Genomic DNA, 12031 nt, shown 5'->3' on the forward strand with positions numbered 1-12031 from the left:
AGAAGCCTGTCACCATCACAAGACGCAAGTCATTCGAGGCATCTAAATGCCCACTTGACAAATCAGAAAGCATCCGCTGTCTCGCTTTTTCTCTTCTGTCCTATGCACCAGTCCATACAGACAAACAAACGAGAGAGTAATCCTTCAACCCTTCTTGAAATCCCCATCCCACTCTTTCACTTACTTCCCGCATATACTGGCTACTTCTATCACCGGAAGCAAACCACTGTTCTTATGCGAGGCTGAACTCGGTGACCTCGCCCATCTCGTTGAAGGTCTGTTCACCGGTCTTGTATGAGGCACGCCACCGCAGCTTGGCGCTCGTGACTTTTTGAGCGCGATTGCCCGCGTGCCAGATCTGCACCTCCTGCGTGATGCCACGATTTTGCTGGGGGGCGAGATCGCGGCCAGTCTGAGGCTTGAGCTGAAGTTCGTAGCCCTAGGTTTCATGTCAGTTTATGACATGTCAGCAAATATGAAGGGCATGCTTACCTTTGTCACGGCGAGCTGGAAGTGAAGTTCGCCGATGGGCTGTGCCACGTTATTGGAAAAGGCAAAGACAATGTTGATAGCGTTCTCATTGCCAGGTGCTCGTCTGGCGATCATCTCGATCTTCACATTTGTGTTGCTCACAACAGCCTGGTGCTCCTTGGGCTTGCTTGGCTCTGGGGGTAGAGCAGAGGAGAAGTTCCACTCGTCGTCATCGTTGGCTGGAGCAGCGGGTTGTGGTTGAGGGGGCGCAGGAGATGCGCGCTGAGAGTTGAAGTTGCCAGCACCAAGAATAGCGAATGGATCAGATGCCGGCTGTGATGGGGGGGGAGGCTGCTGTTGGAAGTGAGGCTGAGGTGTCGCCGATTGAGAGACGGGCTGTGAGAAGGATGCGAATTGTGAAAAGGGGGGAGGGGTTGGAGTTGAAACTTGACCTCGGGCAGAGTTGTCCTGGGTCATAGAAGATAATAACGCAGGTCCAGGAATATCTGTTGAACGGTTTAGTAAAGTGATAGGCATGGAGAGTTTGTGTTGGCAACGTACTTTGGTTTGCGCCAAAGCCCAGAGCAATACCGCCGCCTTGGCCGAAACTGCTCGACTCTCCACCAATATCTAGGCCGAGGAGGTCATTCTCAAGGCCTCCAGCGCTCGTAGAAGGTGCAGCGGCATTGCTTGACTGAGCGCCATTACTGCTGGCATCGATATCGAAGTCGATGAGAGACAGCTCGTTCGCTGCGCTTGAAGACGATGCTGTAGCTCCTGTAGCAGAGGGGGGGGGTCCTCCGGCGGCAACCTTGGCAGCGCCCTCTATATCACCCTTCTTCATCAGCTTATAGCGCTCTGCTGTTCGGTGTATGCTGTCGTTGATCTCGAGCAGCTTGGCGACAGCCTCGTGATCGTCAGATTCCTCTTCACACATCTTCTGGATCTTGGGCTGGGCGCTCTGTAGAGCAGCAGCCAATTCGCTGAAGACATCGCCGTCTTCCATCTTGTCACCCTCCTTGAAGGAGTCGAGTCGCTCCTCTAGTAATCGCGCCTTAGCCTGGATCTTGGCAACCTCCTCAGCAGCCTTTGCGCGGTAGTCGGTCTTTGACCGTGTATCGTAGCCAGCCATGATCTTCATAAGTCGGTTGGCTTCTTGAAGATCCTCGGGGGTACCGCGACGAATGAGTTCTTGGAGTTTAGCTGATTGCGCCTCTCGCTCTTCCTCTTCCATTTCTTCGGCGGACTTGAGGTTCTATATGATCTGTTTAGTACGGGACACATATCATGCAGAAGCGATTCGACTTACATCACTGGGGTTCAATACAGCAGCATCCTCTCTCCGCACTTCAGGAAAAACGTATCCTTTGTAACTCAATAAACGGTGCATATCCCTGATAAATCCGAGATCCTCCTTGTATCGGCTCGTTTCGCATATCGTCCCTCGCCATTCCTCGATCGCCTCAAGGATTTTGGCCTGGACTCGTGTAGGGCGCATTGGCGGCCGCTCGGGAAACCTTCTGACGAGCTCATTGAGGAACTCCTTTGTGCCGATTTGTAGGTGAAAGGGGTATCCGCAGTTTTTAACACATATGTCAAGAAGGCCCAGGGCGAGCAGAGCCACGTTGGGGTTGCGATGATTGATGTAGTTGACAATTGCAGTAGCAGCCTCGCGAGGAGCAGTTCCCTTCTTTGAGTTTATGAGGTCGGCGATCTCGAGATTGAGGGCGAGGTTGGGTTCGTAGTTCTCAGGACTGCAGGCAGCCTGGATGAAGCGATGGAGCTGGGAGGGGGTTCGGCCAGATGATGGCAGATCGCCCCAACGATCGCGAGCCGCCGCGCGAGCAGAAGCGGCTTCCATTGCGAATATGAGATACTGATATACACACACAAAATGACGATGTTATTCGCGGTATTTTGCGTGCGCGCGTTGGTCGATGGCGACGGGTGCGAGGTAGTGAGTGCTGTGTTGATAGAAGGGTGAGCTGGTCAACTGGACCTACTAGGTAATGGACGGAGCCCAGTACCACCTAACTAACAGCCTGGCGGGGAGCTCCTGGTCCAGAGCCCAGTGGTCGACTGAACACGGAGCAAGCCTACCTAGGTACCTACGGAAACGGCCTGAAAGAACAAACAAGACAAACAGATACGGCAATCAAGGTCATTAAAGAGCGGAAGTTCTTGGTTTAAAATAAAAGCTTCCTTGTCAAATTGTCTTGCTTCATTATGGTCCTTGAACTTGTATAGGCCAACGGACTTGTACCTAGGGTACTAAGGTATAGGTAGTACCTTACCAGGCAAGACGATGATACAGGCTGTAGGTACTGCTAAGGTGCCTGTAAAGAGGTACCTATGTAAGGTGTGGCTCTGTGGCGCAGTCGTGGAGAAAGCAGCCAATCAGCTACGTTGATAAATCGACCATTCTAAGTTAACAACGAGAAGATTAAGATACCTATGTAGGTTGCCAAAATCAACTCATCAACGGGCCACCCTAAACTCATACTGAGGCACCCAAGCCTCTATGTAGCTTCAGGTCAAGGTGCTAAGTTTTCTTCCGTAGGGCCCCCATTGCAGGGTCGTCATAGCGGATTCGATGCTTAAGCCTTAGGAAGTGCTAGGGGACCCCAGCGCTCAGTGCCCTCTCGAGTAGCAGCTGCCCCTCACTGTCTGACGGAATTGATACAACCCCACCATGAGAATCTTATCAACCCATCATCCATAGCTTTTTGGAGGAGGCAAAATTTAATTTCGACGTCCCTACATTACTTGCATTCAAGACATCAGCAACGCATACCTTTCGAACAATACCATATAAAATCCAACACAAAACGAAACAAAACGAAACAAAACAGATACCAAACCCATCCAAAATGGTCCGCCACAAAAAGGATTTTGCCAAGGGTAGAAAGGGAGGCCCAACCCCACGACGAGGACCCCGCCGTGATGATGATGATGATGATGATGATGTTTCTTCGCGCCCAGCTTTCAAAGCCGCATGCTGGGATCTCGGCCATTGTGACCCTAAGCGCTGTTCCGGAAAGAAACTCATGAAACTCGGAATGATGCGCGACCTGCATCTCGGCCAACGACATAACGGAGTCATCATCACACCCAACGGCAAACATACCGTCTCCCCCGCCGATCGCGAGCTTATGGACCAGTACGGCGCTGCTGTTGTAGAGTGCTCTTGGGCGAGGACGCAGGAGGTTCAGTGGAACAAAGTCGGCGGGAAGTGTGAGAGGCTGTTGCCGTACCTCGTCGCTGCGAATACGGTCAACTATGGCAAGCCCTGGCGTCTGAACTGTGTTGAGGCGCTGGCTGCAGCATTCTACATTTGTGGTCACTCAGATTGGGCAGAGCAGATTCTTGCCCCATTTTCATACGGACCATCCTTCCTCGAGATCAATCACAGCTTACTCAAGCGATATGCTGCATGTGCTGATGAGGCCGAGATCAAAAAGACTGAAGAAGAGTGGATGGAGCAACTGGAGAAGGAATACGCGGAGAGTCGAGAAGAAGGAAACGATGATATGTGGACCAGCGGAAATACCAATCGAAGACGTATTCAATCTTCTGACGACGACGACGACGACGACGACGACGAAGAGGAAGATGGAAGCGTGGACGGTATATATCTTGGCAAAAAGCCCCCCAAAGCTCGGCCAGAAGAGGAGAAGGAGGAGGAAAAAGATCGCTATGCAATATCTGACGACTCGGATGACGAGGACGCAATGGCCGAGATTCGTCGCAAAGTTCTCGCTTCAAAGACCTTCACTAACCCCAATCAACAAGACGACAAGAAGCCTGCCACCATTCCCAACCCACATCAACACCAGCAGCAATTCAAGCCTAATACCAGCGTCCAGCCTGACTCGGACAACGAGAGGAGCGGAAGCGATGATGACGATGAATTTGATAACATCATTGAGGCGACGCCTGTGACTGATCGTATTGGTTTGGCCAAGTTGGAAAAGCAGCGTAACCAGGCTACTATTACGACGAGGACCTTCTCATCCAATGCTGTGGGGGCGCCATCTCGAAGCTGAGCAGAAGATCGCCAAACAGAAATCGTATAAACATTACTTATTCACCAATTTAAACACTGGGGTCATGGAATTGTAACTTTTAGTATTAACAGTGAAATTTGGTATATCGTCCCTCTATCCAACACCCAAATCTTGGCATGCTCTCCTGTCATAAGACCATGTCTACATATGTGTCTATTCATACACGACTCCCTTTGCTTAGGGAGCGACCACCTTTTGTTTTCCACCTTTTGTACATATTTTTACAGTTCTGTTGTTACAGCGTTCGCCTTTCCTTGATTACCTCATAAGTCTGGATCTGATCGTCGATTTGTAGCTCCTGGAAGTCTTCAAGACCTATACCACACTCGCTGCCCTTACCCATTTCCATGACGTCCTTTTTGACATGCTTGAGTGTGTCTATTTTGCCTGTTGATTGAGTTAGCATTAGGAAGAGAAATACAAGCAGTAAAGAGACGGGCAGAATGTGTAGAAAGGAAAATTGTGCAACTTACCGTCATAGACGACTTCTCCACCACGGATAACCCTGACCATAGACGTTCGCTTGATAGTGCCGTTGCGGATCTTGCAACCGGCAATATTCTTCTGCAACCTCTTTCTGATGTTGATGCCAAATACCTGCAATACGTCTGCTTCGCCAAGGACCTTGTGTGTAATGGTATATGGTAGTAGGTCCGACAGTGCACTCTTGACATCATCGACGACGTGATAAATGACGCTGTGATCGATGATGCGCACACCGGCCTCTTCGGCACGCTGACGAATATGAGGAAGGATAGGCATGTTGAAGTTGACGATGATACTCTTGGATGCAGCAGCATGGTCAACGTCATACTCGGAGATTGCGCCGACGCCAGATCGCAAGAGCTTGGATTGGACTTCGTTGTTTCCAAGTTCCTGGACAGTGCCACAAACAGCCTCTACGGACCCAGCGACATCGGCCTTGACAATGAAGTTCTGGAAGATGATGCCGGGCTCAGCCTTGGCAGGCTCTGCTTCAGTGCCCTCAGCTTCTGCGGCGGCGGCGGCCTCATCGGCGGCTTCCTTCTCACGTTGACGCTGTTCTTGTTCGGCTAGTTGCTTGGAACTCTCCAGTCTCTCAGCCATTTCCTCACGGTACTCGATAGCTGTCCTGGCTTTGCCCTCATCAGGCGCCTGGAGAACTTGTTCTCCAGCATCAGGCAGCTCGCGCCAGCCAAGGATCTGGACAGGAGTTCCAGGGGGTGCCTCATGGATCTCAACACCAGCTTCGTTTCGAAGGCCACGAATCTTGGCCCATGATTTGCCGGCCACGATAATATCACCGAGACGTAGAGTTCCTCGCTTGACAAGCACTGTGGCAGTCTTGCCAGTCTGCTTGATGCTAGATTCTAGAACCCAGCCCTCGGCCATGCCATCGGCTTCAGCACGGACGTCGAGGATTTCAGACAAGGTGACGATGTTCTCTTCGAGATCTTGCATGCCCTTGCCCGTCTTGCCGCTGACGGGTACCACCTGAACATCACCGCCATAATCTTCGATTTCAACGCCATGACGGGCAAGATCGGCTTTGACTTGATCCACTCGAGCGTCTTCCTTATCGATCTTGTTTATCGCCACGATGATAGGAACCTTGGCAGCCGTAGCGTGCTTCAGTGCCTCTAAAGTCTGTGGCATAACACTGTCGTCAGCAGCCACGACCAGCACCACAATATCGGTGACATTGGCGCCTCGCTGACGCATAGATAAGAACGCAGCGTGACCTGGAGTATCAAGGAAGGTAATCTGCTTGCCCGACGACATTTGTACAACAAAGGCGCCGATGTGTTGTGTGATGCCACCGTGCTCCTGAGCAGCAATCGAAGACTTGCGTAGCCAATCCAAAAGAGTAGTCTTTCCGTGATCAACATGGCCCATAATGGTGACAACAGGAGGCCTGCTTGGCAATAGTGACGGATCTTCGGGCGCCGGCCGAGGCTGTAGGTCGCGCTGAGAACCGGTGTCCACTGTGGGATCATAGCCGTACTCCTGAGCGACAAGGGCTGCCGTATCACCAGTCATGATGGTTTCCTCTGTGAGATCCTCAAATCCCATGGACTCCAGATCATGCAAAAAGTCGGCTATGCGGATCTGGAGAGCACCGGCCAAGTTGGAGATGCTAATGTACTCGGGGAGAAATATGGGTACGGGAGCAGCTTCTGCAGCTTCCTCGAGGCGTTTTCTCGCTTCTTTCTCAGCCTTCTTACGTTGTCTAGCTTCCCAGCGTCGAATTGAATCTTCGTCAAAGTCATCATCTTCAGCCTCGTTCCGACGAGCATTCTTGGGACGCTTGTCCTTCTTGTCTCTCCGCTTATCAGACATATCGTCTTCCTCCATCTCAAATCGTGACCTGCGCCTTATTTGGTCTTCCTGTGATTGCTGGCCACCTCGTAACATGCCATCTGCCCCCTGAAGCGCTTCCAGGTATTGGGGGTTGGGGCCAGGTCTGCTACGAATATTTGTGACTCGACTTTCAAGTGCGTCCCAGAAACCATCCTCCCCGGTGCTTGGCTTTTCTTCCAGCTTGCGGGAGCGCTTCAGCTGCCCCCATACGCTCTCCCCCTCTTGCTGGCCTATCGCTGGTGCGACCTTTTGCGATTTTTTCTTGTTTTGGCTCCCTGCAGGTTCCGCCTCCGTTTTTCTGCTGATGAGGGGTATTTGAGTATCAACCTTTCGAGCGCTGAAGGCTCCCCAAGCGGATGCAGCCGGCTTGGGAGGCTCATTAGTAGACCACGACTTGGGTGTTGCCACTGGAGCCGGTGTGCGATCTGTCCTGAAAGCTTCAGCAAGAATTGAGCTTGATAACAGGTTTGATGGGGGCGTTGTTGGCTTTGCGTCCCGCTGTTGCTGTTGCTGTTGCTGTTGCTGTTGCCTGGCATTGCTGTTTCCGTCGTTCGATCGGTTTGGTTGCTGCTTTCCTCTGGCTTGAGATGCATTCTTCCTCTGGCTTTGGTTTTGAGTTCCGTTCTGGAGGCCCGATGGCTTCTTGACGTTGTTTTGTGCAAGTGGCGAGGTGGGGGCAGCCTCAACCTTGGGAGGGGGTTTCTTCAAAGGTAATCCCATCTTCTTACGAGCTTCCAGCTCATGAGGAAGCAATTCAAGGCTTTGCTTCGAAGAATCTGGTGATGGTTTGTTCGCAAATGCTCCGAAAGACCCTAATCCAGCTCCAAAACCTCCAGGAAAACCACCCCCCGGGAAGCCTCCTGGCTTGCCATTATCGTTCGGTCCGTGGAGTATAGAGCTCGTCGACAAGGCGCGCACACCAGAAAATCGTAGATAGTGACACGAAGATGGCCGAGTGGCTCTAACTGATGTTATTGTGGCTCCGACGCTGGATACATAGCGATCTCTAGGCTGCGAATCCCTGGGCGAGAGTTTGTGACGGCAGAGGGCACATACGTAGGAATTACCGCGCTCCTGGATATTGTGTGAGACGTTTGCTAATAGTGACCGATCGTGGAGAACTGACCTGTAAGGTGCGCACTCTGAACATTGCCGCGAAGGGGAATTGGCAGATTTGGAGCGAATCTGCTTCGACATTGGCTTTGCAACCGAATAATTTGAACGTGCTAATTATAAGTTCGTCTAGAACAGAAACCCAAACTTAGTGGAGTTTTAGTTAACCACAGTGGGCTACCAACTGCTACGGGCACCCTCGGCGCCGGGATTGTCCACCACAAATGGAGGATACCTAAATGTACGGGATGGACGTCATTTGTCCAATCGGCCTATCTTTGGACTTCAATTAGTGAGCCATGATGAAGATAGTAAATTCCAAAATTAAGGTAGTCTAGGAGAGTAAGCATGCACTTACTCTGTCAAACTGGTAAAGCTCTTTTTGGACATTCCTTTTAATAGTTATTACATCAGACATCTTTTGAAATATCACACGCTTTGTCTATGGACACATCCAGCCAATGGATCTTTTGTGGAACCAAGATTCGAACATTGATTTCTACTCATTCTTGGAGAACACATTTCCAACTTACACCTCTCGCCTGCACATGCCTTACCGCCCCATCTAATATCACCGCTTTTCTCACCAAAACTCAGTGATCAGCTCAAAAATGGCACCGAATAAGAGAGGAGGGAAACAGAAATCGACCCAATTTGTCGACAAAAAGAATGAGGCTCCCCCTTCACCATTCAAGCGGCCCCCTGAGGTCCTTGAGCCCTTCATCAACGCTCTGGACAAGAAGCACGTCTATGTCACACACATTGATAACAAACCTGCCGAATTCAAACGAAAGATCTTCCTCGTGCCTGTTGGCATGAACATTGTCGTTGTACTCCTCTTTGTTCTTCGCATGTGGTGGATTCTCCCCTGGTATTGGTCGCTTATTATGACTGGTTTGGGCCACGACAACGAAACCACCTGGAACACGGCAGATTCAACGTGGTCTGAGATTGCCTGGGAGATCGGGAAACGCTCTGGGACAATGATGATTGATTTCATCTTGTTCATCTTTGTCTGGCCCTGGCCTGTGGAATTTGTCGCTGGACGAGCCCGTGGTAATCCCTGTCAATGGCGATGGCAAGTCGGCTTCCGCGAGCACGAGATTTATGTCCGTCGAAGCCGAGAATGGGATCAAGCTCTCACTGACATCTTTACGGATGAAGGCTCCAAGAAGATTCTACTCACGTACATCAATCATGCCACGTCTCCTATTCTTCAAGAGCAAAAGACCGGATATCTCCTGATGAATGGCCACTGGGATTTGGATTGGGCACGCATGATACTCGCACATCGCCTGGTGGATAAGAAGGAGGTTGCGCTTGAGGCCTTCAAGAGCGTGGTTCTCGTCCACCACGCTGACTACGGTTGGATAGTTTATGACGTGCGCGGTAGTGGTGCGTCGAGTGAGGATGAGCGACGTCGACAAGTCTTTGCATTTCGAGACGTGCTCATTGCGCTTGGAAAAGAGGACTTGTTCTATCGCTGGGTTGAGATTGTTCAATTTGAAGCGACACAACCGGGCGGATTTGGTCCAAAGGAACAAGAGGCAGCGGCCAAGAGAATCAGAGAGCTGTTTGAGAATGAGAACATCAACTTCGATGAACTTTGGAAGAAGAGCGTTGGAATATAGCTTTTAAGGGGGACATAATTTATTTACATAAGACTTCTCGCTCTTTTATAAATTCCAAAAATATAAACAAAGTAGTCAAAAAGAATTATTATTTTTATTTAACTACTTACATACTTACACGCCCAGCATCCTACTCTATAGCGGTGGATCTACTGCGCGCCCTGCTTTCGCTTGGGTACTTCTTTGCTCACACTTATGGCCTCGTCGCTTCACTAGGATGGGCGTCCCCGTCCTAGGGAGATGCCAGGGGCCATACAGAGTCTCTGAGGGGGGCTTGTAAGGTGACCCGGCGGGTGTGGTTCGAACTCAGGAGCTCTGGGCGTACCCAAAGCTCCTGAGTTCGACCACTCCGCCAAGTCACCCCCAGAGGCCCCCCGCTTGTTGAAAGAGACTCTGTTGTGATCGTTAATGAAGGTATGGGCTGCGGTGGCGGTAGTGGGCGTAGGCGTGGGGTGCAGCTGGCAGGCAGCTGGCTGATTCACGCTGAGCTTTAACTGTGGTGAACACAAAGTCAAAACCACCACACCAGGCAGCGATGTGCATGACTCAGCAGTGAATGTGTCACATGCTCAAAGGAGAAAGGATATTTGCGTCCTCGTGGATCATACCAAAGTTTGGTGGTAGTGGGCCAAGTGATCAGCCAACAATCACTTTGATATATGCCAAACGCCGATTGTGCAATATCCGCTCGCAAGGTCGATGCAGTTCAATTTTATTGCAATTCTTGCATAATTGACAGCCAAAGGGAGTCCGGTCTGATCAAAGTGTTGAACAGAGTAACACAAATGCATGGCACGCGAACCGATCTTCATCCATATAAAGATGTCCAAACAACCCTGACTTCAGGGGGCTCGGCCGAGAGGGAAACCAAGGACAACAGTTTACCAACACAATCCCGAGAGTCTGACGTGGTTTTGTAGTCTGTAAAGTGCCGTAATTACACACAAGGTGTGTATAGTCGTTAAATAAAGAGACTTTCGCCGCTGCCTGGTTTGGAGTTAACGAGTTACGTCCCGGTGTGTCATAATAGGAATGAGAACTAAGGGGGAAACATATGTGCCTTTGTTAGTGCATGATTGAGGATTTACAGCCTCGATTGAGCATCTTGTCCATGCAGCAGTAGTCATCGAAAGCCAAGGATGGGTATTGTTAGATGGCAGGATGAAGTGTAGTTGAAGTGTGCGGTGGAGCTAGGTACCTACGTGTCGTGTCTGGCTGACTAACACCACATTGTTAGTGTTAATGGTAGGCACTTCCACGGTTTCACGTGCGGAGAATCCTAGCAGAGTAGGAGTGCAACGGGATGGGACCGGACATAAAGCGGTGAAACAGATTTCTATACTTGCTATAGAGCCTCAAAAGAAAGAATTAGACGATGGCAGAGAAATGTGCAATTGGAAGCAGAGGATGCAGGTTGGCTTCAGAACACGAGTTTCATTGATCACATCCCAATAACAAAGCCAATATACATACATAAGGTAGGATGGGGAATGCTGACAGGATAACATCATCCTTGCTGTATCATTGATGAGCTGTTTGGTTATTTGGTTGGACAAGCACCAGGAAGCCTCTCCAATTTATAGTTGGCCGTGTAAGCTGGGTCGATCCTTTAGGCATTCTTTCGTTTCCCCCTCAATCTTGTAAATAGAAAATATCCTAGTGAAGGGGAGTTATTGTTGAAGCCAACCTACTAACAACTATTCGATGGTACTCATTGGAAAATGGCACAGCTACGTGCTTTCCCCCCCTACCTAGACTACACTTTAGAGACCTCGTATACACTTAATAAGTTACCTTTAATGCCTCCAACCTTACCGAGGTGGGAGAGATTCATTCCTCTTTTTCGTAAACTTAATTAAACCAATCCTCAAAAACCAATTATTACTTGTAAAGTTAATTGCGTAGAGAGTCTTTCATGGTGCCTTTTTACCCTAACCTCAAGTATTTTCTTGCATTTCGTTCATGAGTCCGAGCCACTGACTGTCTCACAAGACGGATGGATCATCGTCGGCTGATGGATGGATGGTCAATCAACTCCCCCTGCTTTAGCTTCTAAAGCAAAAGAAGCCAGGTCGTTTATGAGTGTCTTCTGGATGGCATTGGGTGTTCATTTTAAATCAAAAGGCCAACCAAAAAGAACGTGAAAAAGGGAGAATCAGCCCATATCGATAGTATCAATAGTTGGTCCTTTACCCCCATGCAAGGACATTCCGTCCCCCAACGGGTCAGCGATCTATTGGCTCCAACAGCTAATGAGACGCCTGTAACTTGGGAGCTCATTCACTTATCAAGAGTACCTACCTACCTTAGGTAGCCCGCGGGCCCCAGTCCCAAAACCCCTAAATCTGAACGCGCAACTAGCCCCGTTCAGGCTCAGCTCAGTCAATCAAAGTTCCAGGACAGGACATC

The 12031-nt window shown here is 50.1% G+C and overlaps 4 protein-coding genes across 4 annotated transcripts; 2 read left to right on the forward strand and 2 right to left on the reverse strand.

The window, feature by feature from the left end:
- Positions 1 to 232: 232 nt before the first annotated feature.
- FSUBG_8569 (ADP-ribosylation factor-binding protein) lies at positions 233 to 2332 on the reverse strand (the record flags this gene model as incomplete). Its single annotated transcript, XM_036686989.1, has 4 exons — positions 233 to 439; positions 493 to 977; positions 1033 to 1726; positions 1781 to 2332. 4 exons carry the CDS (start codon positions 2330 to 2332, stop codon positions 233 to 235), a joined length of 1938 nt encoding a protein of 645 aa, XP_036535953.1.
- A 1009-nt stretch (positions 2333 to 3341) lies between these two features.
- Positions 3342 to 4517, forward strand: FSUBG_8570 (pre-rRNA-processing TSR3; the record flags this gene model as incomplete). Its single annotated transcript, XM_036686991.1, has 1 exon — positions 3342 to 4517. One exon carries the CDS (start codon positions 3342 to 3344, stop codon positions 4515 to 4517), a length of 1176 nt encoding a protein of 391 aa, XP_036535954.1.
- Positions 4518 to 4773: 256 nt separating this feature from the next.
- On the reverse strand, positions 4774 to 8028 carry FSUBG_8571 (translation initiation factor IF-2; the record flags this gene model as incomplete). The annotated part of the gene is made up of 3 exons (XM_036686992.1): positions 4774 to 4925; positions 5012 to 7952; positions 8005 to 8028. 3 exons carry the CDS (start codon positions 8026 to 8028, stop codon positions 4774 to 4776), a joined length of 3117 nt encoding a protein of 1038 aa, XP_036535955.1.
- Positions 8029 to 8602: 574 nt separating this feature from the next.
- FSUBG_8572 (uncharacterized protein) lies at positions 8603 to 9622 on the forward strand (the record flags this gene model as incomplete). The annotated part of the gene is made up of 1 exon (XM_036686993.1): positions 8603 to 9622. One exon carries the CDS (start codon positions 8603 to 8605, stop codon positions 9620 to 9622), a length of 1020 nt encoding a protein of 339 aa, XP_036535956.1.
- Between the last annotated feature and the right edge of the window lie 2409 nt (positions 9623 to 12031).

Source organism: Fusarium subglutinans (genome assembly GCF_013396075.1).
Source record: "Fusarium subglutinans strain NRRL 66333 chromosome Unknown NRRL66333_c0000118, whole genome shotgun sequence".
Taxonomy (NCBI): domain Eukaryota; kingdom Fungi; phylum Ascomycota; class Sordariomycetes; order Hypocreales; family Nectriaceae; genus Fusarium; species Fusarium subglutinans.